This window comes from Oncorhynchus masou, unplaced genomic scaffold, assembly GCF_036934945.1.
Source record: "Oncorhynchus masou masou isolate Uvic2021 unplaced genomic scaffold, UVic_Omas_1.1 unplaced_scaffold_1510, whole genome shotgun sequence".
In the NCBI taxonomy this organism is placed as follows: domain Eukaryota; kingdom Metazoa; phylum Chordata; class Actinopteri; order Salmoniformes; family Salmonidae; genus Oncorhynchus; species Oncorhynchus masou.
Window position 1 is genome coordinate 76529 of NW_027005119.1, and position 20416 is coordinate 96944.

The window sequence follows — 20416 nt, forward strand, 5'->3', positions numbered from 1 at the left end:
TGAGTTAAGAGTTCATATAAGGAAATCAGTCAATTGAAATGAATTCATGAGGTCTTAATCTATGGATTTCACATGACTGGGCAGGGGCACAGCCATGGGTGGGCCTGGAGGGCACAGGCCCTCCCAAATGGGAGCCAATCAGAATTAGTTTTTTCCCCACAAAAGGGCTTTAATACAAACAAATACTCCGTTTCATCAGCTGTCCTGGTGGTTGATTTCAGACAATCCCCCAGGTGAAGAAGCCGGATGTGGAGGACCTGGGCTGGTGTGGTTACACGTGTTGGATGTACTGCCAAATTATCTTAAACGATGTGAGGTGGCTTATGGTAGAGAAATTACCATTACATTTTCTGGCAACAGCTCTGGTGGACATCCCTGCAGTCACATGCTAATTACATGCTCATTTGAAACTTGAGACATCTGTGGTCTTGTGTGACAACTGCACACTTTAGAGTGTCCTTCTATTGTCCCCAGCACAAGGTGCACCTGTGTAATGATCATGCTCTTTAATCAGCTTCTTGATATGCCACACCTGACAGGTAGATGTATTATCTTGGCAGAGGAGAAATGCTCACTAACAGGGATGTAAACAAATTTGTGCACAAAATTTGAGCGAAATAAGCTTTTTGTGCGTATGTAGGCTCTTTTATCTCAGCTCATGAGACCAACACATTAGATGTTGCATTTATAATTTTGTTCGGTATAGTTTAACAATTAATTTCTGAGTTCTAGTAAACGTTTATATTGTGAGAACGCCAGTGGGCGCAGTTTTTTTCGAAAGCTGCATTTGGCCTATTCGACGACATCCGTCCATAGCTGTCGTTGGTTTGTTTGTCTGTCTGATTCCACGTCTGTGAGAATGGAAGAGAAACCAGACACAGGCGCGTCTTCTCGGGATGAGAGAAAAGCTAAAGAGAAGGCTGAAATACTGCAAAGGGAAATCCAGCGGAAGAGTTTCAAACTGGTCAGAGAAGAGAGACTGGAGATTTGTGTAGTCCACTGTTTACAAGCTAGCTAGATGTTATGCTAGCCGGCTAGCAAGCTACACCGGTGGCTTGCAAAATCACACTTATTGCAACGTTTAACAATGTTGAGAACTTTGGATAAAACTGACAGTGTTCATACCGAGTGACATTGTCAAGAGTAGATATTGCCCATTCATGTATTCCAAAGTTAGTAACTATTGCATTCCTTTGCGTCATTCTCAATGTAAAATAAGCACCTGGCAATGACTACCGAAATGTTCAGGGCTCATATAAAGCTTCTCCGAGTAGGAGTACTGATTTAGGATCAGTTTTCCCTATTAGATCACATGGACAGGGGGTACCTGATCCTCGATCAGCACTCCTACGCTTTATACAATTTGTACATGTAATTATCTATCGTCGCCTCCTTTCCAGGTAGCTAAGATCCTGAAGAAGCAGGAGAGTGAGCGGACACAGGAGGAGTCTGCGGATCTACTTCTGCACCAGGACACCGTACAGGAGCTGTGTTCGCGGCAGGTCCGCAGGAACGTCCTAAAGAGGAAGCAAGAAGAGGTCTGGTTGACACGTCTTTAGAACTGCCCAATAACACAGCCTGGTTCCAGATCTGTTTGGGCGATCTTCCCAACTGCTTGTCACTTCAAACATGACAATTCCATTGGAAGTTGGCACAAACAGACTGGCACCCAGGCTACCAATAACATGGTCTAAGTGCCGTGCTCTCTCCTTGTCTCATGTCTTTTGTCTTTACCGACCTGAAACGCCAGGCTAGGAGGGGTGACTATTAGCATGGCGTTTGCTTGATATGTCTCCCTGTCTTTGTGCTGTGGTAGGTATTTGATGATCCAGAGGACCTGAGGTGTAAAGTAGGACAGTTGGCTGAGGCAGTCAGACAGGCTCAACACCTGGTTATCTACACTGGAGCCGGGATCAGCACGGTAAATACTGGGGCTCTGTATGTCACACTGGGGCTCTGTATGTCACACTGGGGCTCTGTATGTCACACTGGGGCTGTGCTGCACTGGTCTCAGGGACAGTTTATTTATGCTATCATGTCAACGCACGTTGTCATGCCAACCAAATATTTGACAGCAGTGGAGTTGGCAAGAGCACAAACAGATCTGGGGTCAGGGTATAACTTTGTTCTGGGGTGTGTTCTCAGGAACCGAATGGCTAAAATGGGGAGGGACTAACCTGAACCAAAATGAAATGCTTGTTTTCATTGCGAAACGTTTTCTATGGTGTGCACTCATACAGCCTTTTTCAAATCGTCTCCTCGGGGACCCCCAGCCGTTCTTGAACTTTTCCAGAGGTAGCACACCTTATTCAACTTACACGAGTTATTAGGGTTAAGGGCCTTTTTTTCACCTCGTCTGCTCTGAGTTTCGAACCAGCGACCTTTCCGGTTACTGGCCCACTCGGCTGGGCTACCTGTCACCCATCAGGACAAGAGTGACATGTTTCTGTGTCATGTTTTGCAGGCAGCGTCCATCCCAGACTACAGGGGACCAAATGGGGTTTGGACACAGCTACAGAAGGGCAGAGCTGTCAGGTGAGACAGGCTGGAGTACACAGGATGGCATCTTCGTCATACTGCATGTAATTGTCAACAAGATGGCATCTCCGTCATACTGCATGTAATTAAGTCAACAAGATGGCATCTTCGTCATACTGCATGTAATTAAGTCAACAAGATGGCATCTCCGTCATACTGCATGTAATTAAGTCAACAAGATGGCATCTCCGTCATACTGCACGTAATTAAGTCAACAAGATGGCATCTTCGTCATACTGCACGTAATTAAGTCAACAAGATGGCATCTTCGTCATACTGCACGTAATTAAGTCAACAAGATGGCATCTTCGTCATACTGCACGTAATTAAGTCAACAAGATGGCATCTCCGTCATACTGCACGTAATTAAGTCAACAAGATGGCATCTTCGTCATACTGCACGTAATTAAGTCAACAAGATGGCATCTCCGTCATACTGCACGTAATTAAGTCAACAAGATGGCATCTTCGTCATACTGCACGTAATTAAGTCAACAAGATGGCATCTTCGTCATACCGCACGTAATTAAGTCAACAAGATGGCATCTTCGTCATACTGCATGTAATTAAGTCAACAAGATGGCATCTTCGTCATACTGCATATAATTAAGTCAACAAGATGGCATCTCCGTCATACTGCATGTAATTAAGTCATCTCTCTCTCAACAGCTCGTCAGACCTGAGTGAAGCAGAACCTACTCTCACACACATGTGTATCAGGATGCTGCTTGAGGAGAACATGGTCAGTGAGCTGGTTGTGTGTCGTCATGGACCTTGTGCTTGTAGCTTCGTCCGATATTTGAAAGGTTTTGAGGTGTCTGTATGATGATTTCCAACGTGTGTTTGGTATTCGTGTGTGTGTGCAGGTGCAGCACGTAGTGTCTCAGAACTGTGATGGGCTCCACCTGCGTAGCGGTCTTCCCAGACACACCCTCTCTGAGCTGCACGGCAACATGTTCATCGAGGTAGGACACACACACTACATACAGTATACACTACATACAGTATATACAGTACATACAGTATGTTCCACCTAAAGAACTCACTGTATTATTCTGACATTTCCTGTTTTACAGGTGTGTACTTCCTGTTCCCCGGTGAGGGAGTTTGTGCGACTCTTTGACGTGACGGAGCGCACTGCGAGGCACCGGCACGGGACGGGGCGGCGGTGCGCCCACTGCGGGGGCGAGCTCAGGGACACCATCGTACATTTCGGGGAGAGGGGCACCCTGGAGCAGCCTCTCAACTGGAGGGGGGCATCGAACGCTGCGGAGAGGGCTGACGTTATCCTCTGCCTGGGCTCCAGCCTGAAGGTAAGGACCACATGTACCAACACACAGCATCAATAAAGCCTGAAGGACAGGACCACATGTACCAACACACAGCATCAATAAAGCCTGAAGGTAAGGACCACATGTACCAACACACAGCATCAATAAAGCCTGAAGGTAAGGACAGGACCACATGTACCAACACACAGCATCAATAAAGCCTGAAGGTAAGGACAGGACCACATGTACCAACACACAGCATCAATAAAGCCTGAAGGTAAGGACAGGACCACATGTACCAACACACAGCATCAATAAAGCCTGAAGGTAAGGACAGGACCACATGTACCAACACACAGCATCAATAAAGCCTGAAGGTAAGGACAGGACCACATGTACCAACACACAGCATCAGTAAAGCCTGAAGGTAAGGACCACATGTACCAACACACAGCATCAATAAAGCCTGAAGGTAAGGACAGGACCACATGTACCAACACACAGCATCAATAAAGCCTGAAGGACAGGACCACATGTACCAACACACAGCATCAGTAAAGCCTGAAGGTAAGGACAGGACCACATGTACCAACACACAGCATCAATAAAGCCTGAAGGTAAGGACAGGACCACATGTACCAACACACAGCATCAATAAAGCCTGAAGGTAAGGACAGGACCACATGTACCAACACACAGCATCAATAAAGCCTGAAGGTAAGGACAGGACCACATGTACCAACACACAGCATCAATAAAGCCTGAAGGTAAGGACAGGACCACATGTACCAACACACAGCATCAATAAAGCCTGAAGGTAAGGACAGGAGCACATGTACCAACACACAGCATCAATAAAGCCTGAAGGTAAGGACAGGACCACATGTACCAACACACAGCATCAATAAAGCCTGAAGGTAAGGACCACATGTACCAACACACAGCATCAATAAAGCCTGAAGGTAAGGACAGGACCACATGTACCAACACACAGCATCAATAAAGCCTGAAGGTAAGGACAGGACCACATGTACCAACACACAGCATCAATAAAGCCTGAAGGTAAGGACAGGACCACATGTACCAACACACAGCATCAATAAAGCCTGAAGGTAAGGACAGGACCACATGTACCAACACACAGCATCAATAAAGCCTGAAGGTAAGGACAGGACCACATGTACCAACACACAGCATCAATAAAGCCTGAAGGTAAGGACAGGACCACATGTACCAACACACAGCATCAATAAAGCCTGAAGGTAAGGACAGGACCACATGTACCAACACACAGCATCAATAAAGCCTGAAGGTAAGGACCACATGTACCAACACACAGCATCAATAAAGCCTGAAGGTAAGGACAGGACCACATGTACCAACACACAGCATCAGTAAAGCCTGAAGGTAAGGACCACATGTACCAACACACAGCATCAATAAAGCCTGAAGGTAAGGACCACATGTACCAACACACAGCATCAGTAAAGCCTGAAGGTAAGGACAGGACCACATGTACCAACACACAGCATCAGTAAAGCCTGAAGGTAAGGACAGGACCACATGTACCAACACACAGCATCAATAAAGCCTGAAGGTAAGGACAGGACCACATGTACCAACACACAGCATCAATAAAGCCTGAAGGTAAGGACAGAACCACATGTACCAACACACAGCATCAGTAAAGCCTGAAGGTAAGGACAGGACCACATGTACCAACACACAGCATCAATAAAGCCTGAAGGTAAGGACTGTCCGGATTAATAGACTAAAACAGACTGCTGCCACCTCACAGGACAATTGAATGCATAATGAAATAGGACTTCTGTGAATATTGAATAGAATTGAGTGTTTTTTAGTTGTAGAACCTTGACTGGCTCCTCCTACTCCGGTTGTATGTCATCAGTGTGGTTCGACTGATCTTTCCATCTCTTTACCAGGTGCTGAAGAAGTATGGCTGTCTATGGAGCATGAATAGACCTGCTGTCAGGAGACCCAAACTCTATATCGTCAATCTACAGGTCATCTTGCTACTACTTACCATGATCCAGTGTCTCCTAATCCTGGGCCCTGGCATTGCCTCAGCATTAACATATTCATGATTAGGGCTGGACAATGCTTTTCTAATGGCACCACTTTAGGTCCCCAGGCCCAGGATTGGGAAACACTGACTTGAACCAATAAAAGAATCTTGATCATTTGTGTTCTCCCACAGAGATTGAGTTGAATCTTGATCATTCAATGTAAAAGGGAATAGTTCTCCCACAGATTGATGGGCCCTGGGGCACCCTGGTCACAAGTAGTGCACTATAAAGGGCCCTGGTCACAAGTAGTGCACTATAAAGGGAATGTGGTGCCTGATTGATGATGACCTCTGTCTTGTTTTAGTGGACACCTAAAGACGACCTGGCCGCACTGAAGATCCATGGGAAATGTGACGACGTGATGCGTCTCCTCATGGAGGAGCTGAACATTCAGATCCCTGCCTACAACCAGTAAGACCTGTCTCAAAACGCACACACACACCTCGGCTGTCTTCACGAGGAAGCAGACTGGTTGGAACGGGGAGGGACATACCTCAACTTGTTGTTGCTAAAAGTTTTCCGTTGCAAATAGTTATTTTTTTAAATGTACCCATTATTTAATTAGGCAAGTCGTGATCAGTTGAATGTTATGGTGTTGAATCGGATGCGTTAGTGCGAGGACAATCATTTTTTAAATTGCACCGCTTTGGGTCCCCAGGACCAAGATTGGAAACCACTGACTTGAACCAATAAAGCCTGTGTTACAGAGTTGAATGCTATTAGTTATGCTATGATGTGCACTAATGAATACACCCCACCTGGATCACCCTGACTGACTCATTCCTAACTGCCCTTCCTTCATCAGGACAGAGGACCCTGTACTCAGCTTGGCCACACCGCTGAGACCAGAAGAGGAGGACAGTTACACTCGTAAACTCATAGCTCCGCCCGCTGGCCGGGAGGACTGCTCACCAGACTCCCTGGGACAGGGTGGAGGTACAGCAGTACAAGGAGGCTGGTTCGGACGAGGATACTCCAAAGGGAGGAAGAGGAAGAGGAGGAAGGTGGTGGTGTAGCAGAACGTTAATCATCGTAGAAATTTGACAGGCGATTCTCCATCTCCTTTTTGTTCTGATTGGTTGTTTTTGAAATGGACCTTGTTAGTAAGGAAGACGTACCAGCAAAAAGAAGTGAGGGGGGAAGAACCTCACTAAGACGGAGCTGTTTGTGATGCAGAGTATTATGACGTATTACTGTGGTTTCAGATACTACCTCTTTAAGCCTGAGGGAGCATCCTAATAATCTCTCCTTTCTGGACGTCACTAGTTACCACAGCCACAAAGTCACAAACCCTGCCTCTTTCCACAATTTAAAATGTCATTTTAACCCTTAACCACACTGCTAACCGTATGCCTAACCTTAAATTATGACCAAAATCCCCCCCAGAAAATATATATATATATATATATGAGATATAGCCTATTTTGGCTTTGTGGTTGTGCTATCTAGTGGAAACCCTTTCTCCTGAAGTGTGCAGTTGTTCACTTCCCGTCATGGATTTAAATGAAAATGACCGGTATATGGAAATTCCCTCTGATCCATGCCTGCACTCATCCAATGCTTTAAGTTTGTGGGGAGTAGTGAGCACTTCGGGAGGAGAGATTATTGGGCTGTAACCTAGTTTGGTTTTTCAATTGAATGGTGCTTTTATGTAGTTTTCATAGGAGTGGTGTTTTGTGTTTGTTACATGCACAGCACCTTACTAACTTTCATCAGGGTTGCCGTCGGCGATGCCATCCTATTACAGTACAGCACATTCATGGCATTAGTATCTGTCATTGGATGGTGTTATTGTCAGGCATTTGGTTTTACAATAATGGAAGTGTGAATTTAGTGTCTGTCCCAAATGGCAACCTGCTCTCTATGGGTCCTGTTCAAAAGTAGAACACTACATGGGGAAGAGGGTACCATTTGGGATGGAATCTCAGTGTTAAATGTTGTGTTTTCTTGGTGCTACACATCATTTTTTCCCCCAAAGAATAGAAGAGTCGCTGCCCTCCTTGTGGACTGGCTACACCACTATGAAAACACTTGACAAATAATCTGACTCTTTTGAAGCATAAACCAGGTTTCCATTCAACCGTTTTATGTTATTACATATCAAAATATGGTAGACAAGGTGGGATCTTTATGTCTGTAAAAATGTATTATGCAGGAAATGTCGGTGTAAACGCTTTTATAGGCAAATATTGATTTAATAGCCGTCATATTAAAGTTAACTTAGTCACGCGATTACAGAAGTGGTCTTCTCACTAAGACTCGTTAGGAAATCATGCCGTTTACTAGGCTACAGATGAAATAAATTACGATGAACTTCACAGGGTGGTGAAAGTGCACGGTAATGAGCTTGATGCTCCTTTCAATAAATATCGAGGGTCTTATTCTGTTGACGTGATATTCGATGCTTGACTGCCGTTTGACATAATGTCATGTAGACTATACCAGCACTGTACCTGAGAGCTGTTGGCGAGAGCACACATGCGATGGAATTTTTTATTTTTGACATGGGAATTCAACCATAAAATGTATTTTTAGGTGCGCTACATTTTGTTGCTCTAGATTGCAGGAAATGGCAGTTACAGGTGTTCACCACCTTGTTAAATCCTGGGGAGAACCCTGCCTCACATTTACATAATGTTACTGTGACTTCTGTTGTTCCCGTCTTTTTTTAATAGAAAGACGCTCATGGGGAAGTTTCTCATAAGTACATATCTGGGATCAGCCTCCACAATCATAACCTTAACAGTTAGTGGGGGGAATGACCCGGGATCAGCGTTAAGGAGCAACTTCTCTCTACACCGAGAAAGGCAATGATGAGCACTGAGTGACCATGATTACAACCAGCATTACAATGCTGCAGTTTTACAATGTGAAGCCTTGTGGTAAGTCTCTACTTTGCTATATTTATAACCCTTTTGTTTCTGTGAAGTCAGCCCAAAGGCCAGCAGATGGCGATGTTGAGTAGTTTCATCTTTCCGCCCAAAGGAAATGCATGCAGCCGTGTCCCCTGTGGACGGTCAGTACATAAAACATTCAGGCTGCAAAAGCGCCGATTTCCTCGACTGGATTTAACGGCGAGAAAGAGGGTTAATATTTGGAAATGATGCTTTATTTATGGAACAAAATGTTCCTCCACCATCGTAGAGGAGTCTGCTCATCCTGGATGTTATGCATTGAGTTTAGCCAATCAGATTGCAGCAGTCTATTTTTTTTATTGTATTGACTGATTGCATCCAACTGAGGTGCTTACACCACAACCTACTCTATCCCCTTGACACATTGATTCAAAAAGAGGGACTTAAGGTGTAGGTGGGGGGGGCACGAGCAGCTGACCCTAAACCCATTAAAACATCACCACTATACCAACTAACCCTAAACCCATTAAAACCTCACCACTATACCAACTAACCCTAAACCCATTAAAACCTCACCACTATACCAACTAACCCTACACCCATTAAAACCTCACCACTATACCAACTAACCCTACACCCATTAAAACCTCACCACTATACCAACTAACCCTACACCCATTAAAACCTCACCACTATACCAACTAACCCTACACCCATTAAAACCTCACCACTATACCAACTAACCCTACACCCATTAAAACCTCACCACTGTTCCACTACAGCACCAGTCTGTTTGTTTCCCCCCTCGTCTGATAGTTTTCTAAATAAAGATCTGATTGACTGACTGTGATACACAGCATTAGTTACTCAGCATGGTGGTGCAAAATGGTGTTTCAGAAAGCACACAGTTTCCCTGTGGTTTTCTTCTGCCTTCTCGCCATTAAATCAAGTTAAAGGGGAACTTGACCTAAAATCCCACATTTCCCAAGTGATTCCATACATTGAAACTAGTTAGGTGGAGTTCTCCTCTCTCTCCCTACAGTGTAGAACTGGAGAGCTGCTAAAATGAGTCATGTGACGTGTCTTTGTGCGGCTCCATTGTCAGTCAAAGAGCAATTAAGAAAACTGTGAATTGTGGAAAATTACTTATTTTATTGGCCTCCTGAGTGGTCTAAGGCACTGCATCGCAGTGCTTGCTGTGTCACTAGAGGTCCTGGTTTGAGTCCAGGCTCTGTCGCAGCTGGCCGCGACCGGGAGACCAATGAGGGGGCGCACAATTGGCCCAGCGTCGTCCGAGTTAGGGGAGGGTTTGGTCGGCAGCGATGTTCTTGTCCCATCGCGCACTAGCGACTACTGTGGCGGGCCGGGCGCAGTGCACGCTGACACGGTAGCCAGGTGTACGGTATTTCCTCCGACACATTGGTGCAGCTGGCTTTTGGGTTAAGCGGGCATTGTGTCAAGAAGCAGTGTGGCTTGGTTGGGTCGTGAGTCCGTACAGGAGTTGCAGTTATGAGACAAGACTGCAACTACCAATTGGGGAGAAATGGAGTAAAAAATACATTATTAAAAAATATTGAAAGGGTCTGGCTGAATTAGCTATTTTAATCAAAGTACTATTGGTTTTAAGTCAGGTGATGTGTACTTTCCCACCTAAAACAACTGTGATTATTTTATATTATTATTGAATGTGGCTGCAACAACAGGGGGAGAAGGCACATTCCACCTAACTAATTTCAATGTATGGAATCACTTGTTTGGGATTTTCGGTAAACTTCCCCTTTATATGGAGGAAATCTACAACTTTGCAGCCTGAATGGAGAATGTTTTATCTACGAACCGGTCCGTGGGGATGAGAGTGTATAGCGGGGATAAACATTTCACTGTAAAGTCTACACCTGTTGTATTGGCGAATGGGCCCAATAACATTTGATTTGATATGAGTGTTTTGCCGGCTGCATGCTCTCCTTTTGGACGATAAGATGAAACGACTCAATATCGCCATTTGCCGGCCTTTGGGCAACTGTCAAGTAGACATTGTCCACCCCTTGACTGTTTATGTACTGTTACTATCATTTTTTTAAAGTGCCGTTGAATCTATTCAAACTTTGCCTGTTGTATTGTTTTCTCTCCCAAAAACATTGGTTGACAGGAAAGTGTTCTGGTACTTTGTTTACACGCTAATCGCGTAGATTTATCGGAAATGTATAGGCTGCGTTGTAAATTTGCTCTGGCTATCTACTCTGATGTCAGAGCAGTCTCGTCTGAGTGCCAGAGCGCCGAATAACTGATGAATTTACTAAAGATCAACACCCGTTGAAGATGACCGGTGTCAGTAAACGTCAGCATAAAAGGGTAATTAAATTGTATCCAGCAGCACAGTTACAATCACCAACCACCTGGATAAAAGGAAAACAACCTAACCAGCTCTGCTAGGACGAGTAAAATGTTCAGAGTGAGGTGTTCTCTCATTTGTGTCCGGAAGTAGCTAGCCGGTTAACTTGGGCGCTTAATTGCCGTTGTGAGGTCAAAACGCTCGGATCAACCCAACCTTTTAATATATATATATATATATATATATATATATATATATATATATATATATATATCATGCTTATATATATATATCATGCTTATATATATATCATGATTATATGACTTGCTTGTGTAGCAGTATATAAGGACTGAGAGGGAACGCCCTTGTCAGAGTTTATCAAGCTTGGATTGAGTTCGTGAACCTCTCCGGTCCTGAAAATAAAGATTTGATTCATTTACACTGAGTTTGACTCCTTACTGGTGGAGTTCCACAACAATCTTTTAGAAGCAAACAAATTATAGAAGAGGTTTATGCTGCTTGTAAAATAAAATGATTATTATTATAGATTTTAAAAACATATAATTCATGTGATAAGTAGACATTGTTTTGCAGATATTGGATTTAATTTATTGATCTATTGAATACATGAATACTGTTGGATTCTAGCTTGAAATCTAACTATTCATGTTACCAGACTGGAACTTATTGATTATTTTGCATGTAGGAATGTATATGTTGGGGTTAATGGAGGGTGGATAGGAACTAAGTGTATGGAAAGTTACTGAGTGAGACAAGAGGGAGTGAAGAAAGTTGACATTGTCATAACATGTTATTGTTAAATATCACAGCTCCTAAGGAGGGAGGCAAAGGGCAACAGTCTGGTCCCAGTCACTGATAAAGTAGGACAGCTGTGGATTAGGGACGAGCGAGGAATCCGTCACGGGGTCAGGTCAGATGAAGTGAGAAGAAACAGTCCTATTTCACACACATATTCATCCACGCCCACGAAGGTTCGAGCATCAGGCAGGGCCATGACGACACCAGTGAGGAACCAATTAAGTTCCTGCCTAGCAACAGAGTTTTATTGGCTGTCTAGATGTGCAAGGAGTTGACACCTCACCTAGTAGGAAGGTATAAATATATGTGCTTCTATAATCATGTCTTTGTCTTTGCAGCTGTATGACCCAGTGGATGAATCACGTTGGTTTGAGCTTTTTCTAGTTGTCTGTGAGTTTTTACTGTTTGTTCAGAACTTAATAATACACACCTAGTATTGTTGAAACATTATTCTACATTATACAGTTATTTAATGGATAATATGAGTTAATGACATAAGATACAGCTCTGAACGCCCCACCACACACCACACTCCTACTCCACGACGCTTGATACATATGGATCCAGAGCGGCATATTATCTACACAGGTTACCACGGTAATCAGACTGAGTAAACTGTTAGACAATGGGAGATAGATGACTCTTTGCAAGATGTTTTCTACTGAAACTCTATTTAGGGATCTGAAACCAGTGCCAGAGAGGAGGGAGATGAAAGTAAACAGGTTTGTGCTTTCTGGTGTTTTATCAGTGACCCTGAATGAGCAAAGCTCTTTCCACATAGACAGGAGTGAGGACTCTCTCCAATGTGTGTGAGCTGGTGTTTAGTCAGAGTGAAATCTCGAGCAAAACTCTTTCCACACTGATCACAGCTATAAAGCTTCTCTCCTGTGTGTATGCGTTGGTGTGTAGTCAGGGCTCCTGATTGTTTGAAGCATTTATATGATTTCTCTGATAAGATTTTAAGGTTTTAGATACAGCGAAACACTTCCCATACTGAGAGCAGTGGTATGGTTTCTCTCTGGTGTGAATCCCTCTGTTTAGTAAAATTCTTCCCACAGTCAGAGCAGCAGTGGTAAGGTTTCTTCCCTATATCTCTCTGCTGGTGTTTCTTGATGTGTCCTGTTCTGGAGAGACTCTTCTCTGTCTTGTCAGCATCATGATGTTGTTGAGGCTCCCCAGATGATAAGCCCCTCCCACTTAGAGAGCAACGATAAGGGATGTCCCCTGTGAAACAAAGACATTGGATAGTTAGGTTTTGCAAATATGGTCCATAGGGTCCAATAGGGTCCATAAACAGATGAGTTGTTCCATGAAATTAATGCCTTTTGTGTCCCTTTCATATTTTTTCTGTAGAAATTGTGCACCAATATTAAATTTTAAATCTGTTATATTTAATAAAGTTCCCTTTAATACAGAGCACATGGAGGATTCGATTAATCAGATGTTTAATATGAATAAATACTTGGTAAAGTGACACAATTCAGCATTGAGGTCCTTCTGTCAACCCTGTGTAACTTCTAGAAAGATTTTAACCCACCTAATACAGAGTTTGGTTTTTCAATTGAATGGTGCTTGTATGTAGTTTTCATAGGAGTGGTGTTTTGTGTTTGTTACATGCACAGCACCTTACTAACTTTCCTCAGGGTTGCCGTCGGCGATGCCATCCTATTACAGTACAGCACATTCATGGCATTAGTATCTGTCATTGGATGGGGTTATTGTCAGGCATTTGGTTTTACAATAATGGAAGTGTGAATTTAGTGTCTGTCCCAAATGGCAACCTGTTCTCTATGGGTCCTGGTCAAAAGTAGAACACTACATGGGGAAGAGGGTAGACAAGGTGGGATTGCACTAGCAGCTAACCCTAAACCCATTAAAACATCACCACTATACCAACTAACCCTACACCCATTAAAACCTCACCACTATACCAACTAACCCTACACCCATTAAAACCTCACCACTATACCAACTGACCCTACGCCCTTTAAAACCTCAACGCTATACCAACTAACCCTACACACATTAAAACCTCACCACTATACCAACTAACCCTACACCCATTAAAATCTCACCACTATTCCAACAACCCCTACACCCATTAAAACCTCACCACTATACCAACTAACCCTACACCCATTAAAACCTCACCACTATACCAACTGACCCTACGCCCTTTAAAACCTCAACGCTATACCAACTAACCCTACACCCATTAAAATCTCACCACTATACCAACAGCCCCTACACCCATTAAAACCTCACCACTATACCAACTAACCCTAAACCCATTAAAACCTCACCACTATACCAACTAACCCTACACCCATTAAAACCTCACCACTATACCAACTAACTCTACACCCATTAAAACCTCACCACTATACCAACTAACCCTACACCCATTAAAACCTCACCACTATACCAACTAACCCTACACCCATTAAAACCTCACCACTATACCAACTAACCCTACTCCCATTAAAACCTCACCACTATACCAACTAACCCTACACCCATTAAAACCACACCACTACCAACTAACTCTACACCCATTAAAACCTCACCACTATACCAACTAACCCTACTCCCATTAAAACCTCACCACTATACCAACTAACCCTACTCCCATTAAAACCTCACCACTATACCAACTAACCCTACACCCATTAAAACCACACCACTATACCAACTAACCCTATGCTTACACCACAACCTTGACACCCATTAAAACCTCAACGCTATACCAACTAACCCTAAACCCATTAAAACCTCACCACTATATCAACTGACCCTACACCCTTTAAAACCTCAACACTATACCAACTAACCCTAAACCCATTAAAACCTCACCACTATACCAACTAACCCTACACCCTTTAAAACGTCACCACTATACCAACTAACCCTACACCCATTAAAACCTCACCACTATACCAACTAACCCTACACCCATTAAAACGTCACCACTATACCAACAACCCTACACCCATTAAAATCTCACCACTATACCAACTAACCCTACACCCATTAAAACCTCACCACTATTCCAACAACCCTACACCCTTTAAAACCTCAACGCTATACCAACTAACCCTACACCCATTAAAACCTCACCACTATTGTGCTGCCATCCTGTTAGAAGGAAACAGATTATTTTATTACTGTGGTTAAAATGGATTTTCATTGTGTTTCATGGTATTTTTCGCCCCCTATTGGACCTTTCGGGTACTTATAAAGACTGTACGGAAACAGGAAGTAGAGAAGCAGCTAAAAACAACGCTATGGTGCAGGTCTTTCAGTGCATTTTTTGCTTGTCACGCTTCAGCCTCGGAAAATATTCGTTTGTAATTGCTAGTGATGATAATCTTGTTATTGATATTGTTTACTTATCAATGTTAGTTGCATTTACTCAAACAAATGGCCTTGCCTTTCATGTATGCCTTCAGCCGTATTACTTTGCTCGTGCGTCATGTAAACGAATTGTAGAACATACAATACTTTAGTTTTATTACTGTTTCAAGTGTAATATGCTTTGTTATTGTACAGAGGTGGTTGCACATTATTAGAATAATGAAAGGAGTTAGCTAGTTGCTACTCATATGGTAATTAGCTATATGGTTTGTCATCATGCCAGATACATTGTACCTTGGCACGTGCTTTGTATTTATGCAAATTAAACTTGAAATGTATAATGTACAGCTACAGTATGTCGATGTGAATTGAATACGAAAGTATATTATTTTCTGTATTTTGAAGTCTCACAACATAAACGTTTTCAATATATTAATTCAAGAAAAGTCACGCCTTGGGAGTTTTATTGAAGACTTAGTTGTTAGCTATCTGTCTAGTTTTGTATGGGAACGCAATTTCAGGGAAGAATAACTATACCAACTAAACCTACACCCATTAAAACCTCACCACTATACCAACTAACCCTACACCCATTAAAACCTCACCACTATACCAACTAACCCTACACCCATTAAAACCTCACCACTATACCAACTAACCCTACACCCATTAAAACCTCACCACTATACCAACTAACCCTACACCCATTAAAACCTCACCACTTTACCAACTAACCCTACACCCATTAAAACCTCACCACTTTACCAACTAACCCTACACCCATTAAAACCTCACCACTATACCAACTAACCCTACACCCATTAAAACCTCACCACTTTACCAACTAACCCTACACCCATTAAAACCTCACCACTATACCAACTAACCCTACACCCATTAAAACCTCACCACTATACCAACTAACCCTACACCCATTAAAACCTCACCACTATACCAACTAACCCTACACCCATTAAAACCTCACCACTTTACCAACTAACCCTACACCCATTAAAACCTCACCACTATACCAACTAACCCTACACCCATTAAAACCTCACCACTATACCAACTAACCCTACACCCATTAAAACCTCACTACTATACCAACTAACCCTAAACCCTTTAAAACCTCACCACTATACCAACTGACCCTACGCCCTTTAAAACCTCAACGCTATACCAACTAACCCTACACCCATTAAAACCTCACCACTATACCAACTGACCCTAAACCCTTTAAAACCTCACCACTATACCAACTGACCCTACGCCCTTTAAAACCTCACTACTATACCAACTAACCCTAAACCCTTTAAAACCTCACCACTATACCAACTGACCCTACAATTTAAAACCTCACCACTATACCAACTAACCCTACACCCATTAAAACCTCACCACTATACCAACTAACCCTACACCCATTAAAACCTCACCACTTTACCAACTAACCCTACACCCATTAAAACCTCACCACTATACCAACTAACCCTACACCCATTAAAACCTCACCACTATACCAACTAACCCTACACCCATTAAAACCTCACTACTATACCAACTAACCCTAAACCCTTTAAAACCTCACCACTATACCAACTGACCCTACAGCCCATTAAAACCTCAACGCTATACCAACTGACCCTACACCCATTAAAATCTCACCACTATACCAACTAACCCTACACCCATTAAAACCTCACTACTATACCAACTGACCCTATGGCCCTTTAAAACCTCAACACTATACCAACTAACCCTACACCCATTAAAACCTCACCACTATACCAACTAACCCTACACCCATTAAAACCTCACCACTATACCAACTAACCCTACACCCATTAAAACCTCACTACTATACCAACTAACCCTAAACCCTTTAAAACACCATTAAAACCTCTTTAAAACCTCACTATACCAACTGACCCTACACCCATTAAAATCTCACCACTATACCAACAACCCTACACCCATTAAAACGTCACCACTATACCAACTAACCCTACACCCATTAAAACCTCACCACTATTGTGCTGCCATCCTGTTAGAAGGAAACAGATTATTTTATTACTGTGGTTAAAATCGATTTTCATTGTGTTCCATGGTATTTTTCGCCCCCTAATGGACCGTTCTGGTACTTATAAAGACTGTACGGAAACAGGAAGTAGAGAAGCAGCTAAAAACAACGCTTTGGTGCAGGTCTTTCAGTGCAGTTTTTTCTTGTCACGCTTCAGCCTCGGATAATATTCGTTTGTAATTGCTAGTGATGATAATCTTTTATTGATATTGTTTACTTATCAATGTTAGTTGCATTTACTCAAACCATTGGCCTTGCCTTTCATGTATGCCTTCATGTATGCCTTTCATGTATGCCGTATTACTTTGCTCGTGCGTCATGTAAACGAATTGAAGAACATACAATACTTGAGTTTTATTACTGTTTCAAGTGTAATATGCTTTGTTATTGTACAGAGGTGGTCGCACATTATTAGAATAATGAAAGGAGTTAGCTAGTTGCTACTCATATGGTAATTAGCTATATGGTTTGTCATCATGCCAGATACATTGTACCTTGGCACGTGCTTTGTATTTATGCAAATTAAACTTGAAATGTATAATGTACAGCTACAGTATGTCGATATGAATTGAATACGAAAGTATATTATTTTCTGTATTTTGAAGTCTCACAACATAAACGTTTTCAATATATTAATTCAAGAAAAGTCAAGCCTTGGGAGTTTTATTGAAGACTTAGTTGTTAGCTATCTGTCTAGTTTTGCATGGGAACGCAATTTCAGGGAAGAATAACTATACCAACTAACCCTACACCCATTAAAACCTCACCACTATACCAACTAACCCTACACCCATTAAAACCTCACCACTATACCAACTAACCCTACACCCATTAAAACCTCACCACTGTTCCACTACAGCACCAGTCTGTTTGTTTCCCCCCTCGTCTGATAGTTTTCTAAATAAAGATCTGATTGACTGACTGTGATACACAGCATTAGTTACTCAGCATGGTGGTGGAAAATGGTGTTTCAGAAAGCACACAGTTTCCCTGTGGTTTTCTTCTGCCTTGTCGCCATTAAATCAAGTTAAAGGGGAACTTGACCTAAAATCCCACATTTCCCAAGTGATTCCATACATTGAAACTAGTTAGGTGGAGTTCTCCTCTCTCTCCCTACAGTGTAAAACTGGAGAGCTGCTAAAATGAGTCATGTGACGTGTCTTTGTGCGGCTCCATTGTCAGTCAAAGAGCAATTAAGAAAACTGTGAATTGTGGACATATTACTTTTATTTAAAGGGTCTGGTCAAATTAGCTATTTTAATCAAAAATACTATCGGTTTTAAGTCAGGAAATGTGTACTTTCCCCCTAAAACAATTGCGATTATTTTACATTATTATTTCATGTGGCCGACTGCAACAACAGGGCGGGAGAAGGCACATTCCACCTAACTAATTTCAATGTTTGGGATTTTAGGTAAACTTCTCCTTTATATGGAGGAAATCTACAACTTCGCAGCCTGAATGGAAAATGTTTTATCTACGAACCGGTCCATGGGGATATGAGTGTATAGCGGGGATATAAGCATATTAGCACTGTCGTCTACACCTGTTGTATTGGCCCAATAACGTTTGATTTGATATGATAAAACAACTCAATATCGCCATTTGCCGGCCTTTGGGCAACTGTGAAGTATACATTGTCCACCCCTTGACTGTTTTTGTACTGTTACTATAATTTAAAGTTCCATTGAATCTATTCAAACGTTGCATGACATATGTTTTTCTCTCTCAACCACATTGGTTGACAGGAAAGTGTTCTGGTACTTTGTTTACACGCTAATCGCATAGATTTATCGGACATGTATAGGATGCGTTCGTAAATTCGCTCTGGCTATCTACTCTGATTTCAGAGTACTCTCGTCTGAGTGCCAGAGCGCCGAATAACCCTGGGTCTCGACCCCGCCCTGTGCAACTGGGTACTGGACTTCCTGACGGGCCGCCCCCAGGTGGTGAGGGTAGGCAACAACATCTCCACCCCGCTGATCCTCAACACTGGGGCCCCACAAGGGTGCGTTCTGAGCCCTCTCCTGTACTCCCTGTTCACCCACGACTGCGTGGCCACGCACGCCTCCAACTCAATCATCAAGCTTACGGATGACACAACAGTGGTAGGCTTGATTACCAACAACGACGAGACGGCCTACAGGGAGGAGGTGAGGGCCCTCGGAGTGTGGTGTCAGGAAAATAACCTCACACTCAACGTCAATAAAACTAAGGAGATGATTGTGGACTTCAGGAAACAGCAGAGGGAACACCCCCCTATCCACATCGATGGAACGGTAGTGGAGAGGGTAGTAAGTTTTAAGTTCCTCGGCATACACATCACAGACAAACTGAATTGGTCCACCCACACAGACAGCATCGTGAAGAAGGCGCAGCAGCGCCTCTTCAACCTAAGGAGCTGAAGAAATTTGGCTTGTCACCAAAAGCACTCACAAACTTCTACAGATGCACAATCGAGAGCATCCTGGCGGGCTGTATCACCGCCTGGTACGGCAACTGCTCCGCCCACAACCGTAAGGCTCTCCAGAGGGTAGTGAGGTCTGCACAACGCATCACCGGGGGCAAAATACCTGCCCTCCAGGACACCTACACCACCCGATGTTACAGGAAGGCCATAAAGATCATCAAGGACAACACCCACCCGAGCCACTGCCTGTTCACCCCGCTATCATCCAGAAGGCGAGGTCAGTACAGGTGCATCAAAGCTGGGACCGAGAGACTGAAAAACAGCTTCTATCTCAAGGCCATCAAACTGTTAAACAGTAACCACTAACATTGAGTGGCTGCTGCCAACACACTGACTAACTCCAGCCACTTTAATAATGGGAATTGATGGGAAATTATGTAAAATATATCACTAGCCACTTTAAACAATGCTACCTAATATAATGTTTACATACCCTACATTATTCATCTCATATGTATACAAATATACTGTACTCTATATCATCTACTGCATCTTTACATGTATCACTAGCCACTTTAACTATGCCACTTTGTTTATATACTCATCTCATATGTATATACTGTACTCGATACCATCTACTGTATCTTGCCTATGCTGCTCTGTACCA

At 43.0% G+C, this 20416-nt stretch overlaps 1 protein-coding gene across 2 annotated transcripts; it reads left to right on the top strand.

The window, feature by feature from the left end:
- The first annotated feature begins 803 nt into the window (after positions 1-803).
- LOC135531092 (NAD-dependent protein deacetylase sirtuin-7-like) lies at positions 804-8284 on the top strand. 2 transcript variants are annotated; one of them, XM_064959213.1, is made up of 10 exons: positions 804-964; positions 1401-1538; positions 1817-1921; positions 2465-2535; positions 3208-3280; positions 3405-3503; positions 3615-3851; positions 5753-5833; positions 6201-6307; positions 6702-8284. In XM_064959213.1, the coding sequence occupies exons 1-10, from the start codon at positions 860-862 to the stop codon at positions 6910-6912; spliced, it is 1227 nt and encodes a 408-aa protein (XP_064815285.1). In that variant the 5' UTR covers positions 804-859; the 3' UTR covers positions 6913-8284. The 2 variants fall into 2 exon arrangements, with proteins under 2 accessions (XP_064815285.1, XP_064815287.1); XM_064959215.1 differs by having other exon boundaries at positions 872-1172.
- Positions 8285-20416: the final 12132 nt, after the last annotated feature.

Excerpts from the sequence above, each read along its gene's own strand:
- LOC135531092 (XM_064959213.1), top strand. The coding sequence starts at position 860 with ATGGAAGAGAAACCAGACACAGGCGCGTCTTCTCGGGATGAGAGAAAA. Across the intron at positions 1,539-1,816 it reads TAAAGAGGAAGCAAGAAGAG|GTATTTGATGATCCAGAGGA; the intron begins GTCTGGTTGACA and ends GTGCTGTGGTAG. Across the intron at positions 3,281-3,404 it reads TGCTGCTTGAGGAGAACATG|GTGCAGCACGTAGTGTCTCA; the intron begins GTCAGTGAGCTG and ends GTGTGTGTGCAG.